The sequence below is a fragment of the Camelina sativa genome, chromosome 2 (genome assembly GCF_000633955.1).
Source record: "Camelina sativa cultivar DH55 chromosome 2, Cs, whole genome shotgun sequence".
Lineage (NCBI taxonomy): Eukaryota > Viridiplantae > Streptophyta > Magnoliopsida > Brassicales > Brassicaceae > Camelina > Camelina sativa.
The window spans coordinates 431,360-446,311 of record NC_025686.1 but is presented as its reverse complement, the minus strand read 5'-3'; the positions used below and the strand labels follow the sequence as shown (position 1 = coordinate 446,311).

General features: G+C 35.5%; 2 protein-coding genes across 2 annotated transcripts; one reads left to right on the top strand and one right to left on the bottom strand.

Annotated features, from left to right (window-relative positions):
* LOC104712226 (probable methyltransferase PMT15) lies at positions 312-4,329 on the bottom strand. Its single transcript, XM_010429078.1, has 5 exons — positions 3,541-4,329; positions 2,351-2,561; positions 1,961-2,258; positions 1,469-1,867; positions 312-843 (listed from the first exon to the last, which is right to left on the bottom strand). The coding sequence occupies exons 1-5, from the start codon at positions 4,219-4,221 to the stop codon at positions 531-533; spliced, it is 1,902 nt and encodes a 633-aa protein (XP_010427380.1). The 5' UTR covers positions 4,222-4,329; the 3' UTR covers positions 312-530.
* LOC104712207 (probable methyltransferase PMT13) lies at positions 8,363-11,444 on the top strand. The gene is made up of 7 exons (XM_010429055.2): positions 8,363-9,033; positions 9,170-9,373; positions 9,454-9,664; positions 9,760-10,021; positions 10,117-10,491; positions 10,653-10,748; positions 10,838-11,444. Exons 1-7 carry the CDS (start codon positions 8,605-8,607, stop codon positions 11,058-11,060), a joined length of 1,800 nt encoding a protein of 599 aa, XP_010427357.1. The 5' UTR covers positions 8,363-8,604; the 3' UTR covers positions 11,061-11,444.

The window sequence follows — 14,952 nt, the reverse complement described above, 5'->3', positions numbered from 1 at the left end:
ATTTCCGCATCGTCCGTACCGCGACCGAGACTGCTCGACCGAAGCCGAGACCAAAGGCCGGATCTCTCGATCCGCTCGTTCGTTTCAGCTCATCTCTCGCATCCACCGTTTGTTTCCTTACTGGATTCAAATCTCCGAGCTTTGTCCGAGGAAAGCCTCATCTAAATTCCTCGGCTCGAGAGAGTTTCGTTCCGTCCGTCCGCAGCCACCGTCCGTCCGTGCGACTCGGTAGACGACCGCGTCCGGCGGTCACATCAATTGGTGTAACAATGTAACCTGATCTGATGGTAGCAGAAACTAGTTGAGTTCAGTGTACTGTTAAGTCTGTAAGCGCTTTATTATCTAAATGCATGCATAGTCACACACTTTGTACTAAACTCTCTAGTTCATTTGCTCCCAATGAATCTCCGGTTTGAAACAATTGATCTGCTATTTGTTCTCTTCACTCCCCCAAAAGTCTATATGTCTTTACAAAATATTTGAAGAAAAAAAAATGGAGCTACGAATTTTATGAATTATTCCAAGCTTGATCAAGGATCTGATGACTGATCAGGCGCAGGTGCGGTCCAGTACTCCTTCACAAGAAACAAAATCTTCTCCCTTTCAAGAGGTCCGTTCTCATGATCTCCTATTCTCCCTTCCCATTGCATCGCATCTGTTATCTTCTTCACTTTGGTTAACACATCAATGTCGTCTCTGATGATCACGCCTCCCTTTGGTCTTAGAATCCTGTCCATTTCTAGCAAGATATCTTCCATGTCACATCTGTCTTTGTACAGACTGAACACTGAATCGGCATGGATGAAATCGTACGTTCTTGGGTAAGTTGACATGGCTTCACACCTGTTTAAGAGTTGATGAAATGAAAATAAGAAAAGCCCATAAAAACTTCCCAAAAGAATGCTTACTCGGTTATTAGAAATAGGAACCTTACCAGTTTTGGTACGTTCCGATCAACCCTCGCTCATAGATGACTCCAAGGGTGTTGACACTGGCCTCCATGGGGACAACGTTCATGACCCATACAGGATCATCGACTAAGGCTGAGGCAAAACCCCCAAGATGAGCGTTCATGTCAAGGAAGTTTCTGTATCTTCCCGTCTCTGCGAGCTGCTGGTCAAAGCGCTTGTAGTAAGTCACTCTTCTCTGCCATGTCTCTGTGTTGCTGACAAAGTCATCCTCGTTGATTCCTTCCAAGCTTCCACTTTTGATCCTCGGAGGAACAGCGTTTAATCTCTCAGGCCATCTTGCCAACTTCCCACCCGCTACTTCTTTGATATCAGATCCTGTTACTTCCGGCAACGGCGTCAAACATGTTTCAAGCTTAGNAGCATGGATGAAATCGTACGTTCGTGGGTAAGTTGACATCGCTTCACACCTGTTTAGGAGTTAATGGTATAAAAATAGAAACATCCATGAATTATTCCCAAAAGAATGCTTATTCGGTTATTAGAAATAGGAACCTTACCAGTTTTGATACGTTCCGATCAACCCTCGCTCATAGATGACTCCAAGGGTGTTGACACTGGCCTCCATGGGGACAACGTTCATGACCCATACAGGATCATCGACTAAGGCTGAGGCAAAACCCCCAAGATGAGCGTTCATGTCAAGGAAGTTTCTGTATCTTCCCGTCTCTGCGAGCTGCTGGTCAAAGCGCTTGTAGTAAGTCACTCTTCTCTGCCATGTCTCTGTGTTGCTGACAAAGTCATCCTCGTTGATTCCTTCCAAGCTTCCACTTTTGATCCTCGGAGGAACAGCGTTTAATCTCTCAGGCCATCTTGCCAACTTCCCACCCGCTACTTCTTTGATGTCAGATCCTGTTACTTCCGGCAACGGCGTCAAACATGTTTCAAGCTTAGTGTACCTAAAAACCCAAAACAGAGCAAACCATGATGGAGTCAAATACAAACTTCCTTTCTAGTGAGACCATCTCTTCTTGACTAGTAATCAAATATACCAGGCCTGGTCGGGTAGTGTCCGGTGGCAGAAGGGAGGGCGTCGTAGAACTACCCGGTTGCGCTTACAGTGAATATGGTTGGTGGGTTTCTGCCATACCGCAAGATCCTCTCTCTGCACCAGTTTCTTCCAACACAAGCTCCTAGCGACCCTCTCGATTTGAGTCTGCTCCGAGTTGAGATCGTCTTTGGTTCTTTCCCAACCCTTCCACTGTCTCTGCCAGTTAATCGGCGGTCCTGACAGAATCCAATACCCGCCCGGTCTCAGTACCCTATCCACCTCTATCAGATACGTCCCATCTGCTCACACCAAAACAGTAGTCAACACACACACACACAAGAAACCGAATGCAAAATGAAAATGTAACTTGAGAGGTTAAGAATAATATTACTGTATTGTCCCCAAGGTATGAGACATCGAGAGCAATGAGCAATGTCGAACGCTCTGGCCGGAAATGGGAGCCTAATAGAGGCTAAGACTCCGATAATGGCAGGGACTCCTCTCTCGAGTGCGAACTGAACCTGAGCTTCGTGTGTGTCTCTTGGTGCAAACGACATCGTTACTATGTTCCTCGACATTAGATACGCCCCAAAGCTCGCTACCTAATAGCATCATTAGTTTAATTAAATTTACCCATTTACATCTATAAGACAAAAACAGAAAAAAACATAGTTTTCAAAGTCTTTTGACCACTTTACTTCTATTTAAAGATTGAAACTATCGATGCTAAGAAATCCATAGTTTCTATATGAAGGCTCTCTAGCCAGCATTTACTTAGCTGTCCTATCAATTTATTTAATTACTTGTTGGGATTAAAGAGATAGTAAGAAAGGTATTACAGCCTGATTCAACAATATACTAAAAATTGGAAAGTTGTAATTCGTTGCCAATAAGAGAAACCTAAAATTTGGAATACTTAGCAAATTTGTTTCCAGATTTGATCCTATTGACTTTTTTAAACTACTTGTGACTTCAATGCTACTATTTCCATATTACGACAATCGTATCTGTATCATTCTCACTCTGCCGTGTCAGAATATTCTTCTTGTCATAAACTTTTTTACACGAACAGATTTTATGACCAAAATTATTAAATTTAAAACATTTTAAATAAACAATTAACAATTAGTATATGACTAAACTTTGTAAATCTAATTAGGTATGGCATGCCAAATTGGAAATAAATTTCTCTGATTTGACCTAAAGCAACTACTAATTATCCTATGCATTGATCTATGAACACAGGGAACATCAATAGATGGTTTCAATGTAATTTGCACAATCATCAATTAGTTTGACATGAATCTATATATACACGCTACTATACAACTTATTTACGACTTAGTTCCACTAAATCTACTCCAAACCCCAAAACAAATGACCATGTAAATTTGCAAAAACAAAGGAGACATCAATTTTTCAAAAGAAACAATCAGAAAAATTCAAAATGTATGACATCACAAGCATGGGATGAACATGGTAACATGAACAGAGAGCCAAAAAAACAGAGACATCACATAAATAGTACAAAGAAACAAGAAGATCAAGAAGACAAAAAAAGAGAGAGTAATCTTAACTTACCCCACATCCAGTATCAATGGCTGTCCGAATGGATCCATCTTTGAGGTTTATCAACCGTCCGATCTCGTCGATGTAAGCATCAGCTCCACGTGGAAACATCGTACCACCACCAGGAAATAAAAACCTATCCTTGTCATACCTCACCCAGTTCTGATTCTTCTTCTCCACCGTTAGCTCCGTGTGCGGCACGTTAGCAAACCACGCCACATCACGACTCTCCGGCCACCGGAAAGGCACACTGTAACCGAACGGCGCTGGAATCCGGCAGCGGAGCATCTCGTGTTTTTCCGGACAGTGTCTCTCTCTGTATATAAGCCTCTCTCTTGGGAAACTTAAAGACCGGTTCACGAACTCGCACGGCGTGTACTCCGAGAATTCGACGCCGCACGGCGAGATTTGAGTGACACGCTCCGCCGTCGCCGTCGGAGGTGGGTCAGGGGCTGAGTGACGGGCAGAGAAGTTGAGAACCGGTGCGGGTTGGTGAGGGAACGTGCAGGGCACGGACGTAAGGTCGTGGTTCGAAAGGGAGGAGCGTGAGAGTCCTCGGCCGGAGTGTTGCCATACTCCGATGTAGTAAAAGGCGGCGCAGAGGATAGCGATTAGAATCACGCGGTATAGATTCGTTTGTCTTGCTCTGAGTGATAACTTCGATAGCTTTGACGGCCATCGATAGTTCGCCATGACTTGGCCGGAAAAAATAAAATAAAAAAGAAAAGGAAAAAAATCGACACTTTCACAAAATATGTGATTTTGTGCCCTTTTGTTATTTTCTTGGTTGCATGTGTAAGTAAGATGAATGCTTTATTTATATGAGGTGACAGTGAGTTTTTCCATATATCGTCCCATCTAAGTTGATATTGTATATTTTTCTTTTTATTGAAAATGCTAATTTTCCATCTACCGATCTGTTAAATTCAATGTACATTAAGAAAAATATCTTTGGTATTTTCACATTAAAAAAGGATTAAACTCTTTCAATAAAGAAGATACATAATAAGGGTTAAGCTTTTAAACCTATATATAATTATTTAACTCTTTTTTTGGTCTTGTTAAAAGGCTTTATAATTGTTGTTTAACTTTTGTGATTTCAGTTTATAATTTGAAGTCAAGGGTTAAATATTTGGACTATTTTATTAACTTTTAAAATGTTGAGTATTTTTGTATTTTTCATATAATTTCTATTACATTGACACATTTACGGTTACACCATATAGGGGTAATATGACAATGGTATTCGTTTTTTTTTTGTAAAGTTGGCACTGCTTTGAAAGATATAATACTAGTTTCTAAGCAATAATTTAGATTCTTGTATCAAATTAAAAAATTTTTAAAAAATCTATAAACTGGATATTGTTTTGTTATCGTCATAAATTGGTTTAATGACTAGGATGTGAATAAACATTTAATACAAAATTTAGTCACTTTTTAAAATTTATTAGTCTTATATCACCTAAACACGCTTACGACTATTGACAACAGAGGATTTCTACTAGTAATTAAAGAGATATGCTGGAAATGGAAATCTAAATCAATTTCAATTTTAGTGATTACTAGTACTAAAGTTTGTTTATCCGACTCTCAAACAGGCGCTCCGATAACACGTAGCACGTGTGAATGGCTACCATGAAATTTATCACAAACCTTTTACACACAACGGAATGTGTTAGATACATTGATCTTTAAGAAATTTGGAAATCAATTTCCAAAAAAGTTGAAGATATTTTCAGCTTCTATAGCCAATGGTTATATCCTAATATGATAACAAAATTAAATAATCAGTAAATATGAGCTGAGAATAGGTTTAATTAATAATCAGTAAATTAAATATGAGCTGAGAATAGGATCAGGTTTGGTTTGGAAATGAAAGCTAACCGAAAATTTAACACTTCTTAAAATTTGGCTGAAATTTTAAGAAAAAATTCAAATTGACCATGTAAAATAGTACAATTGACCCTGGTAAAATTTTTAAATCACATAATTGACCCCAATAATTTTTTTTGATTATGATGTAATGATTTCCTAGCTCCGCCACTGAATATAATATTTATAGAAGTGTTGGATTCGAAGTTTCCTGAATTGCCTTGAATTTTCAAATGTGAGAAGAAGTGATTAATTATGATGATTTGCTTGATGAACAATGTATACAAGCATACACACATATGTTTGCAAACAATGAAAAACATTAACCACACATTTTCAAACTTCAGAAAATAAAAAATCCGACAGTGTTATTCTCATAAGCATAAGCTACACACTCTATTAAGAATATATATATAATTATTATTGTTCAAGTATATAAATATTGTTCAACTAATTATATTTATTATTGTTCAAGTATATAAATATAAAATGAATGACTGCATACGGGCCTCTACAACTAAGACATGACCGTTATTAATCTTATTAATTACTATATGGATGAAAAAAATAAAATAAATTCTACTATAAGTGTTAAAAATTGCATTGTCTTGCCATCATTGGTCTTAAGCAAATGTTTAAATTTTTTTAATAAAAGTAAATTATGATTTTAATATTAAACAAAGAAAATATTTTAAATAATTATTAGTTTCCAAAAAAATATTATTTTCTCTCTCTAATTAATTATATGGAAAATTGAAATATTAAAAATAATACTATCTCAAACAAAATATTTTGTTTGTTTTTAAAAATATAACAATAAATATTATTATTATATTATAATTTAAAGAAAAAATGTTGGCCTGTGCTATTACATTATGAAAGAATAAAAACAAAATAAGTTTCAAATATTATTAACAGTGTGCATGCAAGCTCTCTAAATCCCATATACAAGTCACTTGGCCAATTAAATGTTGCCACATCAGATTTTAGTTTTTCTAGTTAAAAGAAATTGTCACACAACTGAAAAAATAAAAATAAAAATAAAACGCTGATTTTTCTCCCACTCTCCACGTTGAAGGTGATTTTACAACCGACTCCACTTCTATTTAAATCATAAATTCAAATAAGTATTTCAATTATGAGATGAGCCGCAAATTAATAAGTACTTATATATAGTATTTGATCACAATGACGAACACCTCGACTAATGGATAATGTACGCCTCGACTAAGGTAGTTCTGATTTATTTTTAATTTATTTTTTTGTATATAAATTCTAAATAGAAATTGATTATTTTGCCTATATAAAATTTGATAGGTTATACAGCTATGGGAAGCTTTAGATGTGCAAAATAAACACTCTATCATTTTTAGGCTTAGGTTCAGAATAGATCTTTCAACAACCAAGCTGATTGAACAAGAAATGCTCTATTCATTAAGCGACAAACTGAAGGAATTTGCTATGGTAGAAACTAGGTATAAATCTTTTTATGATATAAATCTTTCCTTCTAAGCTATAATCTTTTTATACAAGATTTGGTGTTTGATTTTGGTTATACAGCTTAGAAAAGCACGCAATATTAAAGTATGCTAAGAGTTTGGCATTATTGTCTGACACAAACTTAACTAAGTAAGTCACACTGCTTTACTCTTTGATTGTTATTGATTTAGTGTCTTGTGTTCAGAAACTTTGTCCCATTTTCATTTTCAGATTGATTTAGTAATGTCTTGTGATCAAAAACTTTGTCCCATTTTCAGATTGATTTAGTGTTTATAAGAAATTTCAAGAAATTTCAAATTAGAGTGTTCATGAATCAAATTAGAGTAACAAATCAGAGTGTGTGCGGTTTGTAGATCCTCAGAGTGTGTGCTTGTGCTATAATGAATCAAATTAGAGTGTTTATAATTGTAAATTTTTGATCTATCATATATCTATGATATTCTTAAAAATATAAAATTAAACTATTTTTAAATACTTCAAATTAAATTATTTAATTTTTTTATTATAATATATAAAATTATACAACCCAAAAAAAAGAAATATATGAAGTTGAATTTAAATATTCAAATTTTTACTCGTTATAGAATCAAAATTTTAGTTGAACAGATATTTTTAAAAGAATAATATTATTAAAGCTTGAATTTTTTATTAATTGAACAATTTATATAGGTTTTAATAGTATAACTTTGAAGTATGACTTTATAGTATTATTTCAATGTGTGATAAATCAAAGTCCGTTCATACTCATTTGTATTCAGAATTATTTTAGTCATTTTTTCTAGTATGACTTTGAATCTTTGCCTAGTTTTCTTAGGCAATGTGGTTGAGATATTTTATATATTTTTAATTCATTAGTTGAGCAATATATGTCTGTTTAAAAAAAATTTAATTACATTATATGCAGAAAAAATAATAAATTTTATTAACGAAATATATTATATAATAATTTAAATATAAAATCAAATAAAAGTGAAAGAAGAATCATATATGTTCGTTTTAATTAGATTGAAATATTTTCTTATTTTTTAAATGTTACCTATAGTTGATTTTATATGTTACTATAATTAACTAAATGCATAGTATCCCTAATTACCAAAAATCAAACTAACCTGTATATTATGATACACCTAAATCATGAATGTTATAAATCTATAACCAAAAAGTGATATATATATATTTATCTATTATTTAATTTACAAAAAAATCATGAAATATTAAATAGGGGATTAATCAAATGTGTGGCCCTATTATTTGTATAATGCATGTTATCGTCACATTGTTTTGGACCGTGAAAGAACGATCCACTAATAAATTTTCGTGGACTTTCGAATATAGTAAGGCCCAAATTGTATTTTAGGCCCAAATAAGAAAATAACTACTCCATAACCAACTATGAAAAAAAAAAAACATTCCACTAAAATATTCTTAAATAAATTTATGTATCGAAAGAGCCCAGCAGTGTCGTATCCAGTATCCACCACCGTGCTTCGCCATACACACACTAGACCGCTACTAAAGCACTGAGATTAACAAATATGGGATTTGATCTGATTGACTCTCACACAAAGGATTACTAGTAATATATTTTAATAATCGCCGACAATTTCTTCAGATCTCCAAAAAAAATCTGATAATATAAAAACCCTTAAAGATTTGCATCTGATCTGGTTTTGCGAGTGCGTGTGAAGCTGAGAGAGAGAAGCGATGGGGCACCTGAGTCTACCTGCATCGAAGCGTAACCCTCGTCAATGGCGTCTCCTCGACATCGTAACCGCTGCTTTCTTCGGTATCGTGCTTCTCTTCTTCGTCCTTTTGTTCACTCCTCTCGGCGATTCCATGGCGGCTTCTGGTAGGCAAACGCTGCTTCTATCGACGGCGTCAGATCCGAGGCAGCGGCAGAGATTGGTGACTTTGGTTGAAGCTGGTCAGCATTTGCAGCCGATCGAGTATTGTCCGGCGGAGGCAGTTGCTCACATGCCTTGTGAGGATCCAAGGAGGAATAGTCAGCTTAGTCGAGAGATGAATTTCTATAGGGAGAGACATTGTCCCTTGCCTGAGGAGACTCCTCTCTGCTTGATTCCTCCGCCAGAAGGTTATAAAATCCCTGTTCCTTGGCCTCAGAGCCTTCACAAGGTGATCATTGAATCTTAGATTCGAATTATAGTTATTGGCTCTGTTCTTGGAATTGCTTGCTACTGAGATGTATAGTTCGATTTCTTGGTGTTAGGCTTAGCTGTGTTAATGGTGGTTGTGTGAAAACTTTTTGTAGATCTGGCATGCAAACATGCCATATAATAAAATTGCTGACCGGAAAGGTCACCAAGGATGGATGAAAAGGGAAGGGGAATACTTCACTTTCCCAGGCGGTGGCACCATGTTCCCTGGTGGAGCTGGCCAATACATTGAGAAACTTGCTCAGTATATTCCTCTTAATGGTGGAACTCTGCGAACTGCCCTTGACATGGGATGCGGGGTAAGAATCATCGTTACAAGTCTTTTTTGTTTTACTATACATGTTTTGCTCTGTGTAACATTGTTACAATACCATTGTAGGTAGCAAGTTTCGGAGGCACTCTACTATCTCAAGGCATTCTAGCGCTCTCATTTGCTCCAAGAGATTCACATAAATCGCAAATTCAATTCGCCTTGGAAAGAGGAGTTCCTGCATTTGTAGCCATGCTTGGCACTCGTAGACTCCCTTTTCCTGCATACTCCTTTGACCTGATGCATTGTTCCCGATGCTTGATTCCTTTTACCGCTTACAGTGAGTCTCTTGGGTTGTGCAACTCTTCTTATCTCGTATGTGTTGCCATTTTGTAGCAGCAATTATTCTTATCTTGCTTGGTGATTCGTCTGTAGATGCAACTTACTTCATCGAAGTAGATAGGTTACTGCGCCCTGGGGGATATCTTGTAATCTCTGGCCCACCTGTACAATGGCCTAAACAAGACAAAGAATGGGCTGATCTTCAGGCGGTAGCTAGAGCTTTGTGCTATGAGTTGATTGCGGTCGATGGAAACACTGTCATCTGGAAGAAGCCTGTTGGAGATTCATGTCTGCCCAGCCAGAATGAGTTTGGGCTCGAGTTGTGTGATGAGTCTGTTCCACCAAGTGATGCATGGTGAGATTTTCTTTTCGTGTACTTTTGTGGATGACCTGTTATGAAATCATGTAAAATTGAAAATTGAAGTCATTGTTTTTTAATCCTTATTTCAGGTATTATAAATTGAAGAAGTGTGTTACCAGGCCATCGTCCGTTAAAGGAGAATTTGCTTTGGGAACTATTTCCAAGTGGCCGGAAAGGCTTACTAAAGTTCCTTCTAGGGCAATTGCCATGAAAAACGGGTTGGATGTGTTTGAAGCAGATGCAAGGCGGTGGGCAAGACGAGTTGCTTATTACAAGGATTCTCTGAACTTGGAGATTAAATCTCCAGCTGTCCGCAATGTCATGGACATGAATGCATTCTTCGGAGGCTTTGCTGCAGCCCTTGCATCTGAACCTGTTTGGGTTATGAATGTTATTCCAGCTCGGAAGCCATTAACTCTTGACGTGATTTATGACAGAGGTCTCATCGGTGTTTACCATGATTGGTTAGTCACCTTTGTTGTTTATATATTTGATCAAAGCATAGACTTTGATATATTATTATCTCTCTTGTTCTGTTCTTAGTCTTTGCCAGCATCTAGGATTGAACTATCTTATATATCACAATTCTTTTTAGAGTTAAAACCCTATTATTTGGTTTTTGCAGGTGTGAACCTTTTTCAACGTATCCTCGTACGTATGATTTCATCCACGTATCAGGAATTGAATCACTAATAAAACGACAAGACTCAAGCAAATCGAGGTATAACCAACGTAAAACCTTTCTCGTTTGCTAACACGGTCCCTGGCTTATCCGGTTTGCCTAAACTGGGTTGTCTAATATGCATACAGGTGTAGCCTCGTAGATCTAATGGTAGAGATGGACAGAATATTGCGTCCAGAAGGAAAGGTTGTGATCCGAGACTCTCCTGAGGTGCTAGACAAAATGGCACGAATGGCTCATGCTGTAAGATGGTCTTCTTCCATACACGAGAAAGAACCCGAATCCCATGGAAGAGAGAAGATTCTTATTGCAACCAAATCTCTCTGGAAATTGCCATCAAACTCCCACTGAAGACACGCAAAAAAAAAAAAAAAAAGAGGAGAAGAAGAAGCACTTCTCAGGCATGTAGGTACTGTCACTTTCTCTCCAGCCTCCATCTGTCTGTCTCTAAGACACCAACCAGATGATATACATTTTTGTGTTCGTGACATTGCCTCTATATGTATTACAATCGTATAATGTCCTGATAATGTTAATTCTTGGTCACACGTGGTTGTGTCAGTGATTTATGTGCTGGGTCTACCTTTTAGTAGCAACTTGTGACCTACATGAGTAAAGTATGCATGTGACTCTGCGTATAGTTTTTGTACTGGAGACAATGTATTAGGTTGCACGTCCTGGATACGTATTTATGTACTGAAAACCCCAACTTACTGTTACTGACAATTCCTATGATTCAATTTTCTAGTAAAAAGAAAAAAAATTGTTGTGGTTTGATTGATTTTGGATGAGAAACAGACAATAGTAGACTTCTCTATTTTCAGTACCTGACTTCAGGTGGGGAGACACAATTTGGTAAAAATCGTGAGAGAGAAAGAAGGCTCCAATTGGTTTGGAAAAAGAAGAAGTTGAGGACATTAATGCAACAAAGGTTTGGTCGTCGTCCTCTTTTGAACCATATTTGTTGTCTCAATAATTGATCTTATGCTATATAACGTCCAAGACAGTCTGATCGTTTATAATCTGTTTGAACGTAACATCATCGACACTAGAGGATTCAATTTAGATGTGACTCTTGATGGTATTGTCACGTTAGAAAAGTCTAGTATTTGCTTTGTTTCTAATGGTCTTTGATTTGTTTTCTAATGTTCAATAATGTTATATAATGGTAAATTCACAAATATCTATATATAATTCATTCTCTTGTTATCGTTTTCAAATTTTATTATGAGGGTGAAATATCCACATGAATATGGTCTTGTAGTCTGGTCATTTTGATGTTAACATTCAGATAAAAGTTTGAATCTCCCATTTTTTTTTTGTATGACTCTGGCAAAATTAGGTTTTTTTCATAACATATTTTTGTAATCTCTGGTGTACTGGAGTCGGATTCTACTCTGAGCTATGGTAGAATTTTGATCCAGTTCTTCTGCTGGTCGAAGTTGAATGATTTATGGTAAATTACCAAATTAAACCCAACAATGAAAATGACGTTGTTCTTTACACCATCAAACAGGCCAAGAGTGGAATGAATATAATTCCTCTTTGCTTCCAAACCTTTATTCACCAAACCAAATTGCTTCATTTCTTTTCACACCAATAAGAGAAGCCAAAGGACTTTTTTAATTTTATTTTGTGTAATTTGTAATTGAAAACATGGAAGAAGAAAGTCTACCTGATATGAGATAATAGGAAAAGTCTAGTGTAAATTGTGTTGAGAGCTTACTGATCGGTTATTCTGTGGAACCGACACTCCCATGTGCTCTAAACCGAACCAAACCAATATGATCCACTACTTCCCTTCTTCCCTTTTAGTGCGCGATGATCCATATATTCGGTTCAATTAATTCTAGCTTTACAAACACTAATACTCAGCTAATTTTGTATGTTTTTCTTTCTGTCGTCAGTTTTTGTATGTTTGCTTGATATTTGAGTGTTGAGCGATTTGCTTGATATTTTAAATGAAGATCGATCCGCTAAGAATTTATCACTATAATAAGTATTTACATTTGATGTTGTTGGGATGAAGTTTTGGTGGCATGTCACTTAGAAGTCACATGTGAACACCGCTATAAGCCTAGGCTATAACGGAGGAGCTATTCACTCAAAAGGTTTCGTATTATCCGGCCCTTTTTTGCGAAGAAACATCATGTAAACGGTTCAATACTTTGTCTGCTAACGAACAACTCTGGGAGTTACAAATATAGGGTTCACCTCCCGTGGCATTGGTTTCTTGCATGCAGACTACCTAATGGTCACATCCATAGCTTCGGCCATTTGTCAATTGTCAGAGTTAATCAACACTAGTTTTTTTTGTGTTCATTTCCTATCAAAGTCTCTAGTCTGAGAGTAGTTTTTTCAATCATCATACCCGCATTCTAGATTGTTTAATTAAACCGATATCTCTTTTTACCCTCAAAACAAATCTTATAAACTAGTCATGTTGAACATAGTTTTGACTACTATGTTGTTGTCTTAAGACGGACACCTTTAGGCAACAGTCACAAAACAACCAAGTGTACCGACTACCGAGTTACATTTTTTTTTTCTTTGTTGTTGGTGAAGAATCATAAACTTCGCATTATTCAATGTTTTTTTTTGTAGTTTGTACTATAAAATACCAATACGTAAATTAAATGTGTATTTTTCGTTACACAGAACATAATCCTTAATTAAATAAACTATGGCAAACACACACATATTCGGATGACCGTTATCCCATAAAAGCTAGTGGTATATGTGCAGACTACAAGGCAGGTAAGGTAAGTAACAATTAATCAGTGCTAAGTTTTCTCCATTATCAATCTAATAATTGTACTTACTAGTATTAAATTTACCAAATCATCTCACACTATTTAGGGCATACAATTTTGCTCAATAATGGAGCTTAGAAAGACTAATTATGGAATGTCCTTCGGTTGACAGAGAAGCTCGCTTCTTCATGTCGTCAACTTAAAATTTGCAGATTCTTCTTTCACAACTTAATAAAAAGATTCTATAGTCTATTTATATACCAAAGTATAAATTAAAAAAGTGCATGTCAATAATTATATGATGATGGATTCATGAAAATAATAAGGTAAAAAAGGTTGTGTGTGGGGCGAGTAGACAGAAAAAGGCGCGTGGGATAGAAAAAAACGTTACGAAAAGAGAGAAAAAGTCAACCGACTTGTTCTTCTTTTGGTGAAGAAAGAGAGAGTCTCTCTCGTGAATTCGTAAGGTTTCCAAGAGTCCACACCACATCTCTCTCTCTCTCATCCTCTTTTTTCTCACTTTTTATTTTTATTTTACTTCCTTTTTTCTTCTTTCATTTAATTCTGTTTATGTAAAATTGTTTGAACACACGAAACTGATAAATGTGTTTCATTATTATAGAATTAAATCATTTAATCTACAGAGAAAATAAGGGTTAATTAATGGGTCCAATATATGGGTTGGCTTGATTCTATTTTGAAAAGTTTTCTGTTTAAAAATGGGTAATACATACAAAGGTGACTTTATTATCTATATAATATATTAGTATAATTTAAGAAAAGTGGTGATACTTAAAATGGACTTGAAACCATATCTAGTAGATTTAACTTTTAGTACAGTTTTGGGTTAAAATTCACTACCTTTTTATAAAAAAAAATCTAGTAGTATTAAATTACAAGATTTTAAAATAAACAAATGTCATTAGTTGGTTCAGATTTAGCTTTGATTTTAGTATATAATAATAAGTAAAAGACAATATATAAAAAAAAGTCAGGGTCAGTTATAGGTCTTTTTGGATTTGAATCAGAGTTTTTTTAATTAGATTCACTTTATGAAAACTTATAAAAGAAAACTAAAAATTGTCAAAATGCATTAAACAAAAAAATGAAATGGAAAGATATAAAAGAAGAAAACAAAAATCTAATACTTAAAAAAAGAAAAGTCAGGTCTTTTTGGATTTGAATCAGATTTTTTTAAAATTAGATTCACTCTATTGAAAAATTGATGAAAACACTTCTATAAAAAAAAAATCTAAAAAATTGTCAAAATGCATTAATCAAAAAAATGAAAAGTTAAAGACCCAAGATAATAAAAGAAGAAAACAAAATCTAAAAAAATATATATAAAAAGGCATGACCGTCCCTCTCATTGTCTTTAAAAACTATATATATTAAACTATAAAAAAGAAAAAAGAGAGTCAAAATCAGACATGCAAGTGTGAATATAGAAGAGAGAGAGAGACTCTTCTTCACCCCCCCCCCCCCCCCCC

Excerpts from the sequence above, each read along its gene's own strand:
- LOC104712226 (XM_010429078.1), bottom strand. The coding sequence starts at position 4,221 with ATGGCGAACTATCGATGGCCGTCAAAGCTATCGAAGTTATCACTCAGA. Across the intron at positions 2,259-2,350 it reads CATACCTTGGGGACAATACA|ATGGGACGTATCTGATAGAG; the intron begins GTAATATTATTC and ends TGGTGTGAGCAG. Across the intron at positions 844-1,468 it reads ATCGGAACGTATCAAAACTG|GTGTGAAGCCATGTCAACTT; the intron begins GTAAGGTTCCTA and ends ACTCTTAAACAG.
- LOC104712207 (XM_010429055.2), top strand. The coding sequence starts at position 8,605 with ATGGGGCACCTGAGTCTACCTGCATCGAAGCGTAACCCTCGTCAATGG. Across the intron at positions 9,665-9,759 it reads GATTCCTTTTACCGCTTACA|ATGCAACTTACTTCATCGAA; the intron begins GTGAGTCTCTTG and ends ATTCGTCTGTAG. Across the intron at positions 10,749-10,837 it reads CAAGACTCAAGCAAATCGAG|GTGTAGCCTCGTAGATCTAA; the intron begins GTATAACCAACG and ends ATATGCATACAG.